Raw genomic sequence first — 22,561 nt, 5'->3', positions numbered from 1 at the left:
CGGTACCACATACATAGAAAAAAAAAGCCGGAAGTGGTGCTGAGCCTCAAGTGGTAGAGCTCTAGCCTTGAGAAAGTCCAAGGACAGTGCTCAGGCCCTGAGCTCAAGCCCAGGACTGGCAAAAAAAAAAAAGTCTGACAGACTTTCCCCCCCAAGCTGGCTTTGAACCATGACCCTCAGATCTCAGCCTCCTGAGTAGCTAGGACTACAGACGTAAGCTACCTGTGTCTAGCTGTAAATTGAATTTGAGGATTATGCTTGCTAGTGTGTTGGTATTTCGCTAAGCCACACATATCCCCTTTTGTACTGTTCTTCATTCATTCATTCATTGTGCTAGTATTTGGGCTTGCACTTAGGGTTAAGGTGTTTGTGTTCTTTCCTAGCTTTTTTGCATAAAGCTGGCTTTCTGTCATTTGAATCACACCTTCACTTTTAAGGTGTGTGTGTGTGTGTGTGTGTGTGTGTGTGTGTGTGTGTGATTAAGAGATAAGAAATCTCACAGATTTTTCTACCCAAGCTGGCTTGAAACCTTGATCTGTAGATCTCAGCCTCCTGAGTAGGATTACAGGTATGAGCCATTGGCCCTCAGATCGCACTGGTTATTTTGAGATAGGACTACAATCTATTTTAGGGTTCCAATCACAGCTGCGATGACAGACATGCACTACTGTGTCCAGCTACCACTGAGATGGAGTCTTTGGACTTTTTGCCCAGACTGGCTCAGAATCATAATCCTGTCTCATCTCTCATTCCCATGTAGCTAAGGTGAGATGTGAAGGTTCATGCCGCTGTGCTCAGCTATTGGTTGAGAAGGGATCTCTAGAACTTATTTTGCCTGGGGTACCTGGAACCATAATCAGTCCATTTTTAGCCTCTCAAGCAGCTAGGATTATAGGCATGAGCAGCTGATGCCTGGGCATTTATCTTGGGGGAAACAAATATTTTTCAAATTACTTTTTAAAAACTGATTCTGGGGCTTTAATTCAAGGCCTAGGTGCTGTCCCTGAGTTTTGTTTTGTTTTGTTTTTTGCTTAAGGCTAGCATTCTACCACGTGTTCCACAGTGCCACTTCTAGCTTTGTGGTGCTGAATTGGAGGCAAGAGCCTCAGACTTTTCTTTCCAGTCTGTTTTGGAAGCATGCTCCTCAGATCCCGGCTTCCTAAATAGCTAGGATTACAGGCCTGAGCCACCAGCGCCCTGATGCCTTGGGATATTTTCTGAAATGTGACAGCAGCTGGTTGTCATGGTTCTCGCTGAACTCTGGGTCATTGTGCTGCAGGTGGTGAGCATCGAGAAGATGGAGGACACGAGCCTGCTACCCAATCCCATCATCGTCAGCATCCGGAGCAAGATGGCCTTTCAGTTCATTGAGCTCAAGGACAGAGATACCTTGGTAGAGAGCCTGCTAGTGAGACTGAAGCAGGTCCATGCCAACCACCCTGTGCGATACGACACCTCCAGTGATCATGACATGGTACGAGTCTTCACGGAGTGGCCATCCATGGTGGTCACCACAATGTCAGGCACACACCAGACACAATTGGACCTGTGCTTGTATCCTGTGTGTGTGTGTGTGTGTGTGTGTGTGTGTGTGTGTGTGTGTGTGTGTGTGTTTGTGTGTGTGTGCATGTACATGCGCACTGATCATAAGGGCTTAAACTCGGTGCTGTGACCCAGGACAAGACAGGAACAGACACCGGACCATGGAATTGAGATTTAGGGCACCAGGGGCCTGAAGCCGTCCACCCGCTTCAGGTACCCTAGGTCCATTTTACAAGTGTAGTCATAATATCATTAAAGCCACAAGCACCAATCATGTGGTATAATCTTACTCAAGTGATAAATAACTTCCTTATCTTAAGAGGTAGGCATAAGCAGTAAACAACTTAACAGTTAGCATAGATTTTTGTCTATCCCCAAGCTCCCAGAAAGTGTGCTGTGGAATTAGCCTACACCTAGGATAGACATCTGAATTCCTATCAAGCCAGGACTGGTTAGCCTTTTTGGGAAACTCGGCATTCTGAGAGTTCATTGGGAGAAGGCATTCTGTCCCCCCAATCCTTTTAGGTCTTACAGTTTGGCTTTTGGGGGCTCTCAGAGCAGGATCTGGGCTCTGTCTGCGAGCTGCATTCGTTCAAGGATAGTGCTGTACTGCTTGAACTACAGCTTCGCTTCCACCTTTTTTTGTTTTTGTTGTTGTTGTAATTTGGTGGAGATAGAAGTCTCATGGACTTTCTTGTCCAGGCTGAACCATAATCTTCAAATCTCAGCCTTCTGAGTAGCTAGGATTATAGTCATGAGCCACCGGTGCCTGACTCTATGTTACTTTGATTAATATGGGGTTATCTGGGTAGGTGTTACTTAGAGGGGCTAGTGCAGGGTGCAGGACTGGCTGTAACCTGCTGAATAGAAAGCTTGTCATCTCTTATGTTGAGCATCTTAAGAATTGGGACCCGTTTACAGGGACCTCACCTTCTCTGACCCTCCCCTTCCTTCCCTCCCCCTCCTCTTCTTTTTCTCTTCTTTTCTTTCTTTGCCAATACTGGGACTTGAACTCAGGGCCTGAACACTTAGCTTATTCACCCAAAGCTGGTGCTCTATCACTTGATTTACATTTTCACTTTCAGCTTTTTACTGGTTAATCGGAGCTCAGGGACTTTTTTTGATGGACTTGCTTTGAACCATGTTCTGCAGATCTCATCCTCCTCAGAAGATAGGATTCTAGGTGTGAGCTACTGTACCCAGCTTTCTTTTTCTTTTTCTTTCAGTAGTAGGGCTTGAAATCAGGGCCTGGGCACTGTCCCTGAGCTCTCACTAAAGTGCTCTACCACTTTGGGCCATAGCACCACTTTCAACTTTCTGGTGGTAAATTAAGGTAAGTCTCATGGACTTTCCTGTCCCAGCTGGCTTTGAACCATGATCCTCAGATTTCAGTCTCCTGAGTAATTAGTATTATAGGGGCCCAGCTTTGACATACTGTCTTTCCAATACACTTTTCTTTAAGATATATGTTAAGTCACATGATTTAATTTTGAATTGCCACACAATAATCCTGTGTATTTTCTTTCTCCTTCCTACCATGCAGACATCCTCTGTGTTTTATTCAGCAAGCACGTGTGGTGAGCACAAATTTGGGGACCTTACAGTGGAGTCTTCTCAACATCATGAGGAAAGTGAGAAGAGCCCCCCACCACACCCAGAACCCCTGACTGCTGTCTTCCACCAGGGGTCAGGCTGCCAGAGCCCGGACTCCCATCTGGTGGGTGAGGTGTATCTGCCCTAATGGGGACACAGCGCTGGGCAGTGGGCATGGATAATCCCCCAATTTTGACCTCCATAGCATGAAGTCTCAGCTGCTGGGTGTGGATGTGTAGGGACACTTGGCAGCCGGCATTCCCCATTTCTCCATTCTCCTCTGGGCAGACAGCCGAGGGGAGGCTGGCTAAACCCACCTGTTTCCTTAATGTCTGTCTAATGCCACTCTCCCATGTGACCTGGGCATCGGGTGGTGCTGCCACTCTGGTCTTCTAGGTACTTCTGTCTCTGGTCTTTCTTCTGCTAGCCAAGACATGTGAACACCTTGTTCCTGGATTTTTTTTCTTTTTTTCTTTTTTTTTTTTAACCTCAGGCACTGAAGGTTGCCTGTCTTCTAGTTTTGCTGAGCTCCAAGTGTGTTTGCTACATTTCTAATCTTTTATTTTCTGTGTAGGGACATTTTGGGGCAGAAGTCATGTACAAGCGTGCCTATTCTAGAAATTGTACCTTGATACGCAGCCATAGCAGACAGGAAGCCAGGTGGCAGCCGTGAGGAGCAGGTGGTGGCCGTTGCATTATGGTCTAGTTACTTCCTACCCATCAAGGATCCTCTGTAATCAGTAGTTAGTGTCCTGTTCTCTTTTGTTTGCTTGCTTGCTTTTTTCTTTTTTAGATAATAGATTCATGGATGTCTCTATCTCGACTTGCTTCAAACCACAGTTTTCAGTCTTCTGAGTACTTAGGATTGCAGACATGAGCCATTAACACCTGGCTAGGAATGGCATTTGATTGGTGTAAATGTTCTCCTGTTTCTTAACTCTAGAAGGGCTGGTTATGAATTATGCATTTTTCATGCTAGTTGAGGTTGAAATATATGTGCTGCATAAATTCAGGCATGATCAGCTGTGCCCTATAGTCCCAACAGTCCATCCCGCAATGGCATTCATTTTGCTGTCATGGATTGGCACTGGGTGTTGGGCAGCTTTGTGTACTAACAAAGATTTCCACTTCCAGTCCCAAGAACAGATCAAAATCAGTCTGTGGAATGACCACTTTGTGGAGTACGGCAGGACCGTGTGTATGTTCCGCACAGAGAAGATCCGGAAGCTCGTAGCCATGGGAATCCCAGAGTCCTTGCGTGGGAGGCTCTGGCTTCTTTTCTCCGGTAAGTGTCTCTGTGCCATCTAGCCACATAGTTTTGGAGGAGACCCAGACACTGCCCTGAGGTAAGCAGTATACAGTTGTCCCTTACTATGTTGTGGTTTAGTTATTGTGACTTCACTGTATTGTGAATTTAAAAATACATGTATATGTGTATACATATAAAATTCTCCATCATAGAGTTTTTACTATATCATGGGATTTTGCAGTATATAGGTATTTATATAGTATGTATGGCTTTGTTAAAATATAAAAAATGTAAAAACAAAAATGTTAATTCAGACATGTTAAAAGAATATTAAATTGAAATAAAATACAGTACGTATTTCATCAGTGGATGAATGCCACAATGAAAATACAGTATACCACTACCGCTTGTGCAAGTTTGCCAGTGTGAGATTGTACATAGCACACTCTTGGCTGATGGAATGGAAAACAACCAACTATAGCACTGTCTTCTGTATCGTGGATGCTGATTGGCTCAGTGATTGGAGCATTGGTCTGTTTACTCTCCCTCACTGTATCCATATACATTCAGGATTTCACCTTGTCCACTTCACATCCACTTCTGATAGCTGCACACAATGTTGCTCCATGGTATTGTGTTTTTGTCAAATTTCTGTAAAAGTTTGAGTTTATTTCAAACCCTATGATTGCCACCCAAACGTTCTACACCAGCTAAGGCTTCTCGCAGTGAGCCAGTGGAAGATACTAGTACCATCAAGGACAAGGTGGAACTTTCTGACATGTTAAAGGAAAGCAAAAGCTACACAGCTGTAGGCTGCCATTGTGGGATCAACAATTCTGTTAGTTACATAAAGAAAGATGAGGAGAATATTAGGTCTGGCAGCAATGTCATACGCACAAAAAGGAAAAACACCGAAACTTGTCCTTATCAATCTCTTTGTAATACCAAGAATTTTTATCAAGATTCCCCTGAACAGGAAGTCTCTGTGAAGACTCAGCCCTAGGTAAATGACACAGGGAAATCGTGATGCTTTGTTGACTCCTCTTGGTGTTTCTGAGAACTTTGTGTGAGTCCTTCCTCTACTGAAAGCTCTGGGGCATCACAGGAGTCACATTTGTATGCCCTTCCCTCCTTCCACCCCCACCCGCCCGTCCCTGCTAGCCTGTTCAGCCTCTTTCCCTGGGGCCTCCCTCTGTGGCTAGGTGTTAAGCTGTGTCTTGTAGTCCCTTTCAGTGGGGGCAGGTATATGGGTAGATGGGCTGAGATGGGGACCAGGCTCTCCCAGAGCCTGCTAAAAGGACATTGTCCTGTCTCTGCTGTCCACTGGAGCCATTTCATCCCATTGCGTGAAGGCGAGCGGCCGAGGGCAGGAGAGGTCCCTCATGGCCTTGGGGACGAGGCAGCTCCAGTGCTGTGTGGGCTGCTCCCACATGACCTGTCCTGCTCAGGCCAGCAGTGAGGCTCTCAAGACTGGGCTGGAGACAGCCCTACCCCCTGTCCTGTCATTCCAGTGACTGGACCTTGACTTGCCTCAGCCCAACTGTGAGTGCCCCTTTTTTCTCCCCTTGGAACAATCTGGCCATTTCTCTGTCCTGTCTAATATGCCCGTCCATAGCTAGCATTGGTTTTTTTTTGTTTTGTTTTGTTTTTTGCCAGTCCTGGGGCTTGAACTCAGGGCCTGGGCACTGTCCTTGGACACTTAAAGCTAGCGCTCTGCCTCTTGAGCCACAGAACCAATTCCAGCTTTTTTCTGAATATGTAGTACTGAATAATCGAATCTAGGCTTGGTGCAGGCTAGGCAAACACTCTACCACTAGGCTATGCTCCCAGTCGCTTTATTTATTTTTTTTAAATGCCAGTCCTGGGGCTTGAACTCAGGGCCTGGGTGTTGTCCCTTAGCTTTTCTTTTTTAAATTGTTATTATAAAGGTAATACACAAAGGGGTTACAGTTCATGTAAGTCAGGTAATGAATACATTTCTTTTTGGACCATGTCACCTCTTCCCTTGCTATCTTCTAGTTTTTCCTTCCTGTCCTCTCCCACAAGTCTTCTAGTTCATTTTAAACATAGGGTCTAGTGAGTGCCACTGCTGCATTTGACCCTTAGCTCTTTTGTGTTTGCCCAAGGCTGGCATTCCACTTTTTATAACCTGACTTAACTCTACCTTTTAACTGGTGTGCATGCACGCGTGCACATGTACGCGCACACACACATACACACACACACGTTCATTCGTTCGTTCGCTCGTTCATTCATTAGGTCGGTGGGGAGAGTGCTATAGTGTTTCAGTAACTGATTGTCAGTATTTGTGGTGGTGCTGCATATTGCATTTGAATGTATGTCACAATGATGAGTGAGAGTCAGGTGGTCTGGGAAGGGGTCTGTGGCCAGAGATGGTATCCTCCATTCCTAGTCTGAACTGAAAGTACAACTGTCTTTAAGGCATATTGACGAGTGAATAGAGGCCTCACAGTCCTTCTTTGCTCTGTCACAACCCATTAAAGGCTGGGCATTTGCTGTGTCTGGTGCCTGGCTGCCTTGCTTTGTTTGTACCTTCGGAGTCTCATTTGCTAGACTGTGGGCTCCTAGGTGATAGCATGATCACCTTGTTTAACTCTGTAACTCAGTCACGCCTTCCTGTGGGGCTTCTCCATGTTGCTTGATGATTACTTGTCAGAGCCATGCATTAAATCATGAGTACATGTGTATATGCCCCTTCCTAGGGCAAACAGTTAATTAAAAGCTTATTAAATGATTTTTTCTGTGATCTGAGAATTGAACCCAGAGCTTCATATATTCCTATTGCTCTAAAGCAGTTTTGAAATTGGAGTCTTTAGACTTTAGGCCAAACTCCAGAAGTTCTATATTACTTTAATCCACTAACCCCCATAACCTAAATAAAGAGATATGGTACAGGGAAAGGAAGATTTATTACTGGCAGCCATGGAAAGACAGCACTTCAAGCACATCTTCAGCCATCCTCTCCCAACACTGGTCTTGGGCTAACTGGGAGGAGTTTGGAATGCAGTCTTAGTCACAGGCCTATTCACAGGTGGCATGGGAGACCACATCAGCTAGACTGACAGCCTGTTGTCTCAAGATTGGTCAGCTGTGGTCTTGTTACAATAAGTGTCATTAACACTGGGCAGATGTTCAGTTTCTGTCCAGTCTTCATGGTCCAAGAGGCTGCTAAGTGAATGGCTCTTACAGAGGAGGGAGCATCTGGACTGTAGACCATAGAAGGCCCATAAGATTATTTGGTATGTGATTGGACAGACACTGGCGCTTCTCACAGGCATTTCATTGACGCCTGAATAGATGATGTTGGCATTTTTCTCACATGATATATTAATGTCCAAATTGCCCTTGAAAGCAAAACGTTTCCCTATCCCTGGTTTCTAAGGGCGGCACGGAGGCCGAGATGCCTAGCTCTTCTCGTGCCTTTAGTTAATTGGTGGGCTTACATAAATAGACATTGCTTTGTTTACTAGCTTTTACAATCTTCTTGGTAAAGTTTTGTTTCTTAGGACAAGGCATGACCTGAAATTCTGTGAGGTCTCACACTTCTTTGTGTCCCTGTGTGGGTAAATGAGAACCACTGGGGCCGCAGTAGGACGCCCCTCCCCTCTGGAAGTTGTACTTTCTTCTATGATAATCATTTCTTCCTGGGATGCTCCTTTCCTGTCCTCAGATGCTGTGACTGATCTGGCTGCGAACCCCGGCTACTATGGGACTCTGGTGGAGCAGTCCCTGGGGAGAAACTGCCTGGTAACAGAAGAGATAGAGCGGGACCTCCACCGCTCCCTGCCTGAGCACCCCGCCTTCCAGAATGAGACAGGAATCGCCGCCTTGAGGAGGGTGCTGACGGCCTATGCCCATCGGAACCCCAAGATTGGATACTGCCAGGTGAAATGGCGGGCCCCAGGGTGTAGATGGCCCTGTAGTCTGTGTCTGTGTCGACCCACTAGGGCTTGGATCTGTTCTTAGTCCTCCAGCCCTATTCTGTGCTGTGAAGGTGCCATGCTCAACTCTTTCCCAGAAAGAATGTAGTGAAGAAGGGCAAAATGAATTTTACCTTTACAGTCAAGCAGGCTGTCTGAGTACAGTGGAACACAACTGCAATCCCAGCTGCTTGGGAGGCTATGACGAATAGATATGACTGGGAAATCACAGTCCAAGGCCAGCTGGGGAAAAACAAGAGTTTTATCTCAATCTCGAAGCCAGATGGGATGTTGTATGTTTATTATCTCAACTCCACAGTAGATGTGAATAGAAGATCACAGTCTAGGCTTTGCTTTATTTAAAAAACAAAGCAAAGCGGGACTAGGGACTTGGCATGAGCGGTTGAGTTCTTGAGGCCCTGAGTTCAAACTCTCCAGTACCACCAAAACCTAGCCATCCAAGGAAAAAATAACCAACCCAACAACAACAAAAGACATGCTAGTCATTTGAGACTTAAATTTTGCCCATTGTGGGAAAGGAAATGAGCTGAGCAGATTCCAGTTTTGCCGCCCTCTCTAGGCAGGAGATGGAATAACATTAATGGAACTGGAGATCTTTTGGGAAATTATAAGGAATGAAACAGCAGGGCAGTTTGGGTAGGAAGGGAGAATTAGGGCAGGCGACTTGCCTGAAGGAAAGGTGAGTGGTGATAAGAGTTCCTCTGAGCCATTCCCAAGTAGATGCAGTCAGCAACCAAAAAATAAAAACCAGATTAAAACCACTTAAGACTGGATTAAAGAAGGTCATGGCATTAAGCAGCAATTTAAAACTTTGAACTTCTTAAGCAAAGTCAAGGGGCGAATTACAATTCCGTGTGTCTTGTTGGTCTACCCGAATTTATCAAGCATTGCTGGATTTGTGCCAAGCCTAAGACCCATATCATAGCTAAACCCAGCCTTTCCAGGCCACTCTGGGGACTGACTGCTCACATAGGACATGTGATGCCATGGTTTTACTTCCTAAGTGTCAGTATGATGGGGCAAACTGGATCTGCCACATCTTTTCCCTTGGTCTTCAAAGGTTGCACATTTGTTTTGAGGTACTGGAGATCAAACCCAGGGCCTTCCATACTAGGTGAACATTTGACCAGTGAGCCATAACCCCTTGTTTTAATTGTGCCTGTATTGGGGCTTGAACTCAGGGCCTCATGCTGTTGCTTTTTGCTTAAGGCTGGCATTATCAGCACTCTACTAGAACAGCTTACTTTTTGCAGGTTAATTGGAGTTAGTCTGCTTGGTCTGACTTTGAGCCTTGATCCTGAGATCTGAGGATCTCAGCTTCCTGAGTAGCTAAGATTACAGATGTGAAACACTAGCATTTTTGTTTTCCCAAATGTCTCTATGCCACTGGTTACCTGGTCAATAACTCTCCTCTGTGCCTCTCCAAGCAGTCCATGAACATCTTGACCTCGGTGTTGCTGCTCTATGCCAAGGAGGAGGAAGCCTTCTGGTTGCTGGTTGCCGTGTGTGAACGGATGCTGCCTGATTACTTTAACCATCGAGTAATTGGTAATCTACCTTCCTGCCTCCTCCTCTGGATCTGGGGGTGGGAACAAATCCTTCTCATAAGATCCTTCTGTACCATGCAGCTGGTCTATGAACGAGCACTGTGTGACTCTTGAATTGGAAAATGAACTCGGAAAATTCTTAGTGCACTTTGAGTTATGTGTACAAATCAGTTTGAATAAAAGTTCCTGATGCAGACACCTATAGATATTGGATTAAAAACAGATGATTTGAGATGGATAGCTGAGTTTATAAGAAGGAAAGTTCTTAGGTCCAAGAAGCAGGTCACAATGTAAAGATGAATGATTTCCACTGATGCTGGAAACTTAAGAGGGCTTGCCTGTTGGTTGTCAAGGGAACCTGTGCAGAGGTCTCCTCTCTTCTGTGGGGAGGGGTGGGGAGAAGGGAAGGTCAGTGCTGGATACCTTAGGAGCCACACTTACATAAGGTGATTTTAAGAAAGCCTTTTGGAGCTGGGTGCTGGTGGCTCACGCCTGTAATCCTAACTGTCCAGGAGGCTGATAGGTTCAAAACTGGCTAGGGCAGGAAAGTCTGTGAGACTCTTACCTCCAACAAACTACTCAGAAAAAGTTAGAAGTAGGTTGTGGCTCAAGTGCTAGCCTTGAGCACAAAGAGGCTCAGGCCCAGACCTTGAGTTCAAGCCCCAAGCTGGCAAAAAACAAACAAAAAAAACACTTGGTTGCATTTGGGCCTTGGATTAATCAATTTTTTGTTGATGTAACTAAGGACCTTATAGGTTCCTTACAAAACAGTTTCTTTAACTCGGGTCATAGGTGAGGTCATGGTGTCTGTCATAGTAGCTGAGCTCTGGTGAGGGCCCCATGGAGAGGGACACTGTGGAACACGTGGTATCTAGGATTATAGGCATGAGCCACCAACACCCAGCCTCTATGTAGTTCTTTTACTTGAAGAAATTTAAGTGTCAGTTGTGGGGCTTGAACTCTGGGCCCGGGTGCTGTCCTGGAGCTCTTCAGCTCAAGGCTAATGCTCAACCACTTTGAGCCACAGTGCCACTTCTAGTTTTCTGATGGTTCATTGGAGATAAAAGTCTCATGGAATTTTGTGCCCAGGCTGGTTTTGAACTGCTATTGTCAGATCTCAGCATCCTGAATAGCTAGGATTACAGGCATAAGTCACCAACACCCGGCCCCTCTGGTGCATTCATATACAGGGTTCAAAGCCAAATTGGTAGACACACACACATGCAGAATGAATTCACCTTGTCACAATGTAAAAAGTCAGTGAACTATGTGAGTGCATTTCTGAAGCCATGTTCTTGCTGTTTACTGTTCTGCTTATCTTTGGTTTTAGGCTGGCTTGGGGTCCTTTGAACACTTCCCCATCAAAGCTCTGTGGCCTTCATTTTGCAGGTGCTCAGGTGGACCAGTCTGTGTTTGAGGAGCTCATCAAGGAGCACCTCCCGGAGCTGGCGGAGCACATGACTGACCTCTCGGCCTTGGCATCCGTCTCTCTCTCGTGGTTCCTGACCCTGTTCCTCAGCATCATGCCTCTGGAGAGTGCGGTGAACGTAGTAGATTGCTTCTTCTATGATGGGATCAAAGCCATCTTCCAGCTGGGGCTGGCTGTTCTCGAGGCCAATGCTGAGGATCTGTGTAGCAGCAGAGACGATGGCCAGGCTCTGATGATCCTCAGCAGGTGAGCTCAGCCACTTGCTGCTGTGGGTAGCCAGGGATGAAGGCGGTGGCAGCTGGGACCCTCAGGATGAGGCCCCAGCAGGTGTGCCAGCCACAAGGAAGCTTTCTGCTCCACTCTGCTACTTGCCACCTGCTGCCTGGTCTCCCCAGAGATGGGCCAGCGTGTGGCATTGTCACAGGTGTGGAGGGAGGGTGCCATCTTCCCTCACCCTCTCCACCAATGGAAAGTTGAAACTAGGAAGGGTTTTCTCTAAGATTAAATATCTTAATTTTTCTCCCTTTATAGTAGTTGTACAAAGGAGTTTCAATGTAACACATTGGTTTACAAGTACAGTGCATATTTAAACTTTTTAAATTATTACTGTAGAGGTTATACAGAGGGTTACGGTTACATGTCACCACTTCCCTGGCTGTCTCCCAGGTTTTCCCTCCTATCCCACTCACAAATTGTATAATTGATTTTCAATGTAGTGTGTAGTGAGCACCACTGCTGCATTTGTTCATGTGTCCAATGCATCTTGATCGACTTCATCCTTCCCCACCTCTCCATCTCCACCGATCACTTCAGCACTTGGTTCCCTTTTCTCATATAACAATGGGTATTATGAATGCATTCTCCCACCTTCCCTCTCTCCACTCATCTACCCCTTTCTTTTCCTGGCCTTACCTCTCCCTCCCCAAACACCTGTTCCAGATGCTTGGTATTGGTTTTGTTAAATTGTTAGATTCCTCCCTTAGAAATACCATACTATAGTCAACATGCTGCAAATATATGCATATGACCCTGCATGTTTATAATATATATAATTTATAGTTTAAATCTAACATCCAAGTGTGGGAGAAAACATGCATATTTTGTCTCTCTGAATGTGACACACTTCACTTGACACAATTTTTTCCAAGTCCATCCACTTCTATACAAACAACGTACTATCTTCCTCCCCCACCCCCAGATCTATTGAGGGTCATTTGGGCTGTTTCCACATCTTGGCTGTGGTGCCTAGTGCAGCAGTGAACATAGGTGTGCCAGTCTTTACTGTATCCTGACACGCGGTCTTTTGGATAGATGCCTGCAGGTATTAGCCTGGATCACTGTGTACTAGACTACATGCTGAGTTTCAGATGGACTCGGTGACCTTGAACATGAGCCGAGAGACACTAGGAGAAATGTTGCTGTTTAGCTAAGTAGAGTGGTAGAGGCATGCCCAGTGCTGCTGGGAAGGCAGCACGTGGTGTGTGGTTCTTGGATGCGGGAGACATGGCTTTAACTGGGGGTGTGCTCAGGTTTCTAGATCACATTAAGAATGAAGACAGCCCTGGGCCTCCCATCAGCAGCCACCATGCCTTTTTCTCTGACGACCAGGAGCCCTACCCTGTGACTGACATTGCCGACCTCATCCGAGACTCCTATGAGGTACAGAGCCCCAAACAGCCCCCAGCCAGCCTCCAGTTCCTTTCTCTTTTCCTGGGAGGCGGGCCTGCAGGGAGGGTTCCTTGGTAACTTCCTGTTTCCTTGGGGCACAGCAGAGACTCTCGAGTAAGTGATCCATTGTGTCCTTGCAGAAATTCGGGAACCAGTCTGTGGAGCAGATTGAGCACCTGCGCTGCAAACACAGAATACGAGTTCTGCAAGGCCATGAGGACACCACCAAGCAGAACGTGGTGAGCGGGGGACACCTCGCAAATGTGCTGGCAGGGTTCAGGAGCTGCCTGAAAGTCTGGACCCCATTAGTTATGGGGCATAAGAAGGTCAGCTTAGACGGGCTGCTGTAGCTCACAATCCTAGCTACTCAGGAGGCTGAGATGTGAGGATCACAGTTTGAAGCCAGCCCAGGCAGGTAGGCCTGTGAGACTCTTCTTCAGTTACCCACCAAAAAAGCTAGAAGTAGAGCTCTAGCTCAAGTGGTAGAGCATTAGCCTTGAATGAAAAAGCCAAGTGAGAGCATGAGGACTTCAGTTTAAGACCCAGTACTTACACACATATACATATACAGGTCAGCTTACTCCTTACTTCTTTCCTTCTAATTCTTCATTCTTCCTTTCCACTGGACTAAAACCTTAAAAGGGATGACAAAGTATAGAAACAGCATGGGATTCTGGAATCAGATGGTAAGACCAGCAGCCTGAGTTTGCCAGGTTGTAAACTAGAGCCGACACCAACATAGAATTAGATGAGGCATAGTATGAAGTGAACAGGGAGACAGCGGCAAGTGCTACCATTGAGAGCCATCTTCTATCCATGTTGGGCCTCTGCTGGCTTCTTCACCCCCATTAAGCTGCATCTCTTTGTATGGAGGCACTTCCTGGGAGCTGACCAGAGGTTGAAGACAACATCTGGATAGCTGCTGCCATGAAGTCTGGTGTTGGAAAGGAAATGGCATCACCATTTCTGGGAGATGAGCGGTGGCACAAAGGACACTGGTGTTCTTGTGACCCTGTGCCTCTTATGCCCCCTGCTCAGAAGGCTCTGTTCCTCCAGAAATAAAAACTTAGAATTCACCCCACCAATATTTCCTCTTTCCCTTTAGCTCCGTGTTGTTATCCCAGAAGTCTCGATTCTTCCTGAAGACCTAGAGGAGCTCTACGACTTATTTAAGGTATGTTAGTCTGGACAATGAAGGAGAACCAGGTTCTGAGGCTGGCCCAGTGTGCTTGAGGTGGGCGTGAGGCTGCCTGGAGGGGCCAGTGGCCCTTCTGTGGCAGCTGAGGTTAGCGTTGGCTTGTGTACTTGCTTCTGCACAGAAACCCTGTGAATGCCAACGGGCCCTTGGCTGGGTGGGAGGGTGGGTGGTTTAGGGAGTTCTGCACAGCAGCAGCAGGGCCTGCCTGTGTGGCTCTGGAATCAAGTGTTCCAAGCTCATTGAACTCACATTTGGCAACATGATCTGTGTGTGTGTGTGTGTGTGTGTGTGTGTGTGTGTGTGTGTGTGTGTGTGTGTGTGTGTGTTGATCCTGAGATTGGAACTCAAGACCTGGGTGCTGTCCTTTAGCTTTTACAGTCAAGGCCAGCTATCTGCTACTTGAGCCACAGCTCTGCTTCTAGCTTTTAGGTAGTTGACTGGAGATAAGAGTCTCATGGATTTCTGGACCCTGCAATCCTCAGATCTCAGCCTCATAAACAGCTAGGATTATAGGGATCCAATTTTCTTGTTCCTCACTATGCTAATGTGTATGGGTTCCTAATATGCCATAAACACTGACCTTTCTAAAAGTGTCACCTAATAAACTTAAAAAAAAATCATGTGGTGGGGAGTTTGGCCTAGTGGTAGAGTGCTTGCCCTGCATACATGAAGACCTGGGTTTGATTCCTTGGTTCCACATACATAGAAAAAGCTAGAAATGGTTCTGTGGCTCAAGTGATAGAGCTCTAGCCTTGAGAAAGCCCAAGGACAGTGCATAGGCCCTGAGTTCAAGCCACAGGACTGGCCAAAAAAACGGAAAAGAAATGGTACTATGCAAGAGGCCTATAATCATCTTTCAGTTGACTATATACATAGTGTACTTTTTTTTGCAGACCATTTACTTATTTCCCTATTTATTCAGCATTTAAACTCAGGGACTGGGTGAGTGTTCTGCCACTTGACCCTCAGTCTTTTGCTCTTAATTTGTCCCTCAGATAGGGTCTTCAGTTTGTGCAGGCAGCCAGAACTCAGATTACTTCTCCCCCAGGCTGGATGATATGATGATGATGATGATGATGATGATGATGATGATGATGATTTGGTGCCAGTCCTGAGGCTTGAACACAGGGCCATGGACACTGTCCTTTGAGTCATACTGCACCCCTTGAGCCACTGTCCCACTTCTGGGTTTTTGGTGGTCAACTGGAAATGGGTATCATGGACTTTCCTTCCTGGGCTGGCTCTGAACCATGATACTCAGATCTGAGCCTCAGAATTATAGGTGTGAGCCACCAATACCCAGTAGTTGATCCTTTTAAAAATTTTCTCAGTCATCTTGAAGAGCCTAACCTATTGTTAACTATCTTTCTAGGGGATATTTTTACATTGTGTCTTGTCTTAAGGGACATTTACATTGTTTCTTGTCTTTGCTACTTTGTGAACAGCAGTTGGCCAAGCATGTTGTGCATTTATCTGGGCTGGTTCTATTATTTCCACAGTTTGGGTCATGGGACATGTACATACCAAATTTTAGCCCATCACAGTTGCACTGGTGGTATCCAGAGGACTCCCTCCTGCGCTCACCCTCCACCCCTGAGGACTTGATGTCTGGGATCTTTGTGAAATAATGTCATTCTGCTAGAAAGTTACATTTCATTTGAATTCAAATTTGTTTGCTTTAATGAGATTGAATACTATTTCATAAGTTTGCTGGCTAACTGCACACCTATTTATAGCCTTGGTCTATTCAGTTATATGTTTTTCTGTGAGAGTCTGTAAGATATATTACCATTAACCATTAACCAATATATTACTTTTTCCTAGGTACAAGGTTACAGGTCTTCAACCTGACAGTGTGCAGAAATATACATGGAAATTCATGGTGTGCCTAGGGGGTCTTAAGAACAAAAATTTGCTGGCAGGGGAGGCTCATGTCTATAACCCTTGCTTCCTAGGAGGCTGCGATCTAAGGACTGCAGTTCTGGATAGGAAAGTCCAGAAACCATCTCCATTTTACCACCAGAAAATCAGAAGTAGAGCTGTGGCTCCAAGTGGTAGAATGCTAGCCTTGAGCTGGAAACAGCACAGGGACAGCACCCAGGCACTGAGTTCAAACCCCACGACCAACAGAAAAACAACAGACCCGGGCTGGAAGCATTGGTTGAGTGCTTGCCTAGCATGAACGAAGCCCGAGGTTCGATTCCTTGGTACCACATGCACGGAAAAAGCCAAAAGTGGTGCTGTGGCTCAAGTGGTAGAGCACTAGCCTTGAGAAAGTCCAAGGACAGTGTGCAGGCCCTGAGTTCAAGCCCCAGGACTGGCAAAAAACAAAAGCCCACAACAACTTAGCAGATCTTTGTTTCATACCTAACACTTATTAGGGTACCTCTATTCATTCTGAAATGGCTACTTAAGAAATGTGATTGTGAGGAGTAAACTGTATGTACTGTAACTGCAAATGGCATTTTGGCTTGCATCTAGGTGATGGAAGGCATTAAGTGAAAACTGGGTAGTTATTGAGAACCTTTTGAGGCTTTTGCAATTGAGCTGTCCATGGAGAAGATGGAGTGTTCATGTGGATGGATCATTGAAGGGCCAGCCCTCAGTGACAGGGCCAATTTGGAGTGCATTCATTTCAGGTTCATTCCCAGGTCCTCAGCTTGCTTTTTCTTACCTTTTGTTTTAAAAATTGTTCATAGGTGGTTTTTTGCTGGTTGCTTGGAGATGGAGTCTTGCAGATATTTTTTTTTTGCCTGGGCTGGCTTCAAACTGTAATTGTCCAGGCTGTAGCCTTCTGAGTAGCTAGGTTTACAGGCATGAGTTACAGGTACTCAGGTATAATTCCCTTTTCACACAGGTAATCTGGCTAGAGGGGTGAGATGTTTGTGCTGTTGAACAGCAGTTCGTGCAAGCACACAGTTTTGAGGAGGGCCTTCAGGGTGCCCCTGGTGCATGGTCACAGGTCTTTCCTCCTCCACCTCCAGAGAGAACACATGATGAGCTGTTACTGGGAGCAGCCCAGGCCCCTGGCCTCACGCCATGACCCTAGCAGGCCCTATGCTGAGCAATACCGCATAGATGCCCGGCAGTTTGCACACCTGTTCCAGCTGGTCTCGCCATGGACCTGCGGGGCTCACACAGAGATCCTCGCCGAGAGGACATTCAGGCTCCTCGACGACAACATGGATCAGCTCCTGGAATTCAAGGCATTTGTGAGCTGTCTAGGTATGACTCAGCGGTGCTTGTGCCCATCAAGTTGACTTGAGCAGGTGTGAGAGCAGAAGTGGGTTGTGGGCCAAGGAACTGTATTGGGACTGCCTGGCATAGTTTTTCCAATATTGTTGTTTTGGTGTCCATACTGGGCTTGAACTCGGCATGGGCACTCTCCATTACCATTTGCACCCAAGACTGGGGCTGTACCACTTGAGACAGTTTCATTTTCAGCTTTTTGGTGGTTGAGTATCAGACTTTCCTGCCTGGGTTCTTGGAACTATAATCTTCAGATCTCAGCTTCCTCAGTAGCTAAGATTATAGATGGGAGCCACCAGTGGCTGGCTTTGATTTTGTATTTTTAACCTTTCATTCTGCAGACTCCTCTCAGGACCACCTTGATCCTCCTTTATGGAGGCTGGAGGGGGGCAGGACTGTGTGGGGGACTTGTTGGAAACCATGTTCCTAGCCTGTGTCCTTTGAAAAGTACAAGGTCAAGCAACATTGCCTTGTAGCTCAGTCACCAGCCACTGCTCTTCATGTTTGCATTTACACCATGGTGTGGTGGACAGGGTAATGTCACTGTCCTTCCCGAGCTGTCTCTCCATAATGAGTTTGGATTTTTTTCCATATGTACTTTTAACCATTTGTATTGAAGTTTTTCCCTTCTCTTTGAAACTTGCAGATATTATGTATAATGGAGAAATGAATGAGAAAATTAAGCTGCTGTACAGGCTTCATATCCCTCCAGGTAAGAGAGTCCAATTAGAAAAACAAGAAGGGCCTGTACTTGTTACAAGGTCAACTTCATACCTGGTGCTGACTTTTTTGGCCAGTTGTAGGGCTTGAACTTGGGGCTTGGACACTGTCCTTGGGCCCGTTTTGCTCAAGGCTAGCACTCTGCCACTTGAGCCATACCACCACTTCCAACTTTCTCTATGTCTGTGGTACCGGGGAATCGAACCCAGGGCTTTGCGCATGTGAGGCGAGTACTCTACCACTAGGCTACAGACCAAGCCCAACCTTCTTTATAGATGCCATTTAGATGTGTGGTGACAAATGTTAGCTTGGATTTGGGACCACAAACTAGTAGCTGTGTTCTGCATGTTCTGTGGCAGGAGCTCCAGAGTTTGAGTGTGTGTGTATCATCTGCAGGGCCTGGCATACCAGGGCCTGGTATGATTTAGTGACTTGATGGTCTGAAGTCTGGTCATCCACACTGCTTAACCACTGACAGGAGAACCACCAAGACAGGTGCTGTAGGAGAGAGACCCGGGGTTACCGTAATAGATGGTGGTTACTTTAGGCTGTGTGTGTGAGAATCAGTTTCAGGGTGTTAAACTCAGGGTTTCTGCATTGTTCCTTGGTATTTTTTTTCTATGATACCCTTTCTCATGACATGGTCCCCATTTCCCTCCCACCCTCCCCACCCCTGCTCATCTGCCCTTCCCTATCCAATTTCAAATAACCAATTAAGAACATATATATCAGGTAACAAGGTGAAATATTGTGACAATATGAGATAACCAAGGGATGGCAAAAGAGATGAGAGATAACATAGTACATTAGTTCCTTGGTATTTTTATTCAAGGCAGGTGCCCTACCACTACCATTTAAGCCACAGCTCCATTTCTGGCTTTTTGCCCATGATCCTCAAACCTCAAGTCTCTGATCTCTTGTGCTGAGATGACATTCCTTTGACTTTATGCAGTGGTATCTGGGAGCCTATCAAGTAATTCTAAAACCTATGGAGCAAGACTGAGAACAAGCAGGACTGAAAACAAGAAAACTCTTAACGCCTTTGATCTTTGAAAGTAGTAGAGTCCCAGAGGCCGTTGCTGTGGGGCTGGTGTTCTGTGGTAGTTTAGCAGAACTCCCAGAGCCCCCCTGCTGCAGTTTTTTTTTTCCTAGGGCCATTTGATAGCTATTAGAAATGTATACACAAAAATTGAAAATGCACATGCGTACATTACTTATGGGGTTTCTAAGCACAGCAATGGAGCCACCGTTGAACTGGTGCCTGATACTGTGCGGACGTGATTGCAGGACAGTGCTACTCTTCATTCACAGCCCCCCTTCACCTTCCTAGCATTACCCTAACAGAGGGTGGTTATTTTAGGCTACAGTTTGCCTGGTAATATGAAGTTCTGTTTTTCATCCCTATTTCAGTTGTTTTTTAATTTGTTCTTCTCAAAAATGTTTTCTGGTCTTAGAGGACATGTAACCCTCTTTATCTTTTTTTCATAACTGCCCTCCTGTCTCATTCACATCTCCAGTTCCTCACTAGAACATGTTTACATCCATCCATCTCCCATTACCTTTTACTTTGGATTACAGTACTGGGGGATTAAACTCAGGGCCTTGCACTCACATGGCATTTTTGCTTAAGGTTGGCACCACCACTTGGGCTACAGCTTCAGCTTCTGGCTGTTTAATTGGAGATTAACAAAAGAACTAGAAAAATACCTTGAGATGATTTGATGTTCTTCTTTCCAGTGTTTGTTCAGCACTACACAGAGACAAGTTTGAGGTCTTGTGTACAGAACCAAGGGCAAAACTGACACAAATGTCTTCTTATGTAAGCATAAGATCATGTTGATAAAAATTCAAATTTTTACTGGAGTGAGGTAGAATCTTAGAGTTGTTTTGATTTGCATTTCTTTTATGGCCAGAGATGTCGAGCATTTCTTCATGTGTCTATAGGCCATTTTTGTTTCTTCTTCAGAGAAGACTCTCTTTAAGTCTTTGGCCCATTTTTTAATGGGATGGGTGTTACTTTGGAGGTTAGTTTTGGAGTGATTCAATTCTTTGAGTTGTTGATATATTTTAGATATGAGGCCTTTGTCCGTTGTTTGGTTGGTGAAGATCTTCTCCCACTCTGTAGGCTTCCTGATTAGTTTCCCTCATTCATCATAATCAGTAGAAACCTTGGGCTCTACTAGCAGAGATTTTCAATAGAGCAAAATCTTGATACATAAGGCCATATAATGTGAAGCTAATTGAAAGGACCTCCAGGATATTGAAACAAAAGCCATATAATGAATGATTGTTGTCCTTAATGTACTATGTTGTCTCTCATCTCCTTTGCTGTCCCTTGGTTATCTCATATTGGTATAGTATCTCACTTTGTTATCTGATATATTGAATTTGTATTTGGATATTTGAAATTTGATAGGGAAGGGGGGAAACCAAGACGGGTGGGAGATGGGGGGGGGGGGAGGGAAATGGGTACCAAGACATGTGAAAGGGTATCAATGTATGTGAATTAATGCACCTTCTATCTGGCAAAAATCATGTAACCCTTTTACTAATTACAATAAAAAAAAAAAGAGCTCAGGGACAGCAAAAAAAAAAAAAAAAATTCAAATTTTTCATGCCATTAAGCACTGTGCTTCACACAGAACCTCTAGTTTTACTTTTCCCCTGATGTATTGGAGCTAAGTGTCGTGGTGTTTAGTGCCCAAGCTGGCTTTGAACCCTGATCCTCAGATCTCAGCCTCCTGAATAGCTCCAATTGTATAGGCATGAGCCTGCTCATCTAGGACTCTTTCTGTGGTATGTCTGATTCATCCTGCTTCTTGTGGATATAGGGAGTTCACACCCCACCCCTCTGAACTAACAGTTCTGTTTCCACTGTGTTGTCAGTTCTATTATAGCATGTTACTGGAACATCAAGCTTTGGTATCCCAGTGACTCACCTAGAAAATACTCACCTGGCCAGGGGTTTGGCCTAGTAGTACAGTGCTTGCCTAGTATGCACAAAGACCCAGGTTCAATTCCTTAAGACCACATACATAGACACAAGATGGAAATGGTGCTGTGGCTCAAGTGGTAAGAGCTCTAGCCTTGAAAAAGCCCAAGGATAGTGCTTACGCCCTGAATTCAAACCCCAGGACTGCTCCCCCATTAAAAAAAAAAAAAAAAGTGGGATAAAAAGACTTAGTAGCCAGGCGTGGTGGTTGACACCTGTAGTCATAGCTACTCAGGAGGCTGAGATCTGAGGATCAAGGGTCCAAGCCAGCCCAGGCACAAAAGGACTTGAGACTCCTGTCTCCAATTAACCTTTAGAAAAAAATGGGAAGTGGTGGTTGGCTCAAGGAAAGGGCAGTAGCTCAGGGACAGTGCCCAGGCCAAGTTCAAGCCTCATCCCCCACCCCGCGCCCCCCCAAAAATCCTTAGTATCTTATGGGGCAGGGCAGAAAAGTGAGCCTTAATCTAAAATTCCTGGAACCTTACCCTCCCACCCCCCCTCCCATGAAGGCAGCCAACAGCTGCCTGAGCTTTCGCTCTGGGGCCATCTTGTGGAAATTCCTTGAATTACAATGTTTTTTATTTTTATATCATTGTAAATTTAACATGAATCTTGTCAATCCTGGCTTTTGTGTTGGTTTAGTCCTTGAGAATTTTCTGCTCAAGACCAGTGCTGAGACCATTTGAGCCACAGCTTCTTCAGCTTCTTCTGTAGCACTGAAGAATTGAACCCAGGGCTTCATGCTTTCTAGGGGAGCACTCTACCACTAAAACACATTCCTCAGTATCATGTGGTTATTTTACATGTCTATTGAGTTAAGATCACATACCACCCAAGTTACCTATACAATGGCTTTTCACATATTAAAAGCTGTGTAAAGCTGTGTAATGACTATAATTTCCATTCATTACCCTGCTCTCCTTAAGCTATCACTTCAGAGACAGCAACTGCTGCCTCTGGACTTGCCTATTTCTGTAGGTGGAAGGAGGCACTGTATACCATAGGATATCTGGCTTAAGATTCCCTCCATGTTCTAACATGGGTTTGTCGATGGCTTACTCCCTCCTATGGCCAAATACTCCTTGGAAGAACAGTGCCAGTGATTTGTGAACGCTTTCAGTTCCTATGGGTAGATACTAAGATGTGGAGTGTCTTGGTCAGGTGGCAGCTGAGTAACTGCTGTTTTCTAACACTTTACATTTCACCAGCAATGTACGTTCTAGTACAACTTTTAGTATGACACAAACTCCTAAGCTTACAATTCAGCTATTCTATCAATTGACATGTGGCTCTACAGAGAAATAATCCTCAAGACACCAATTCTGCCACCAAGACCTAATGTATTTTATTCTACATGCCCCTTTCTGTATCACTGTGTCTTATGTTTATTAGATCAACAATGGCAAATTAAG

The 22,561-nt window shown here is 45.5% G+C and overlaps 1 protein-coding gene across 1 annotated transcript in view; it reads left to right on the top strand.

The window, feature by feature from the left end:
* Tbc1d8 (TBC1 domain family member 8) overlaps positions 1–22,561 on the top strand; it is a 110,980-nt gene that overhangs the window by 85,604 nt on the left and 2,815 nt on the right. Inside the window, exons 7-17 of the mRNA XM_090336517.1 lie at positions 1,280–1,474; positions 3,086–3,259; positions 4,270–4,420; positions 8,076–8,290; positions 9,777–9,894; positions 11,283–11,568; positions 12,852–12,981; positions 13,131–13,229; positions 14,096–14,164; positions 17,173–17,413; positions 18,084–18,149. Of these exons, the coding sequence (XP_090192643.1) occupies positions 1,280–1,474; positions 3,086–3,259; positions 4,270–4,420; positions 8,076–8,290; positions 9,777–9,894; positions 11,283–11,568; positions 12,852–12,981; positions 13,131–13,229; positions 14,096–14,164; positions 17,173–17,413; positions 18,084–18,149 (1,744 nt within the window). The remainder of the gene's footprint in view (positions 1–1,279; positions 1,475–3,085; positions 3,260–4,269; positions 4,421–8,075; positions 8,291–9,776; positions 9,895–11,282; positions 11,569–12,851; positions 12,982–13,130; positions 13,230–14,095; positions 14,165–17,172; positions 17,414–18,083; positions 18,150–22,561) is intronic.

This window comes from Megascapheus bottae, chromosome 7 (genome assembly GCF_031878675.1).
Source record: "Megascapheus bottae isolate mThoBot1 chromosome 7, mThoBot2.hap1, whole genome shotgun sequence".
In the NCBI taxonomy this organism is placed as follows: Eukaryota; Metazoa; Chordata; class Mammalia; order Rodentia; family Geomyidae; genus Megascapheus; species Megascapheus bottae.
This window is presented reverse-complemented; position numbering and strand designations above follow the sequence as displayed.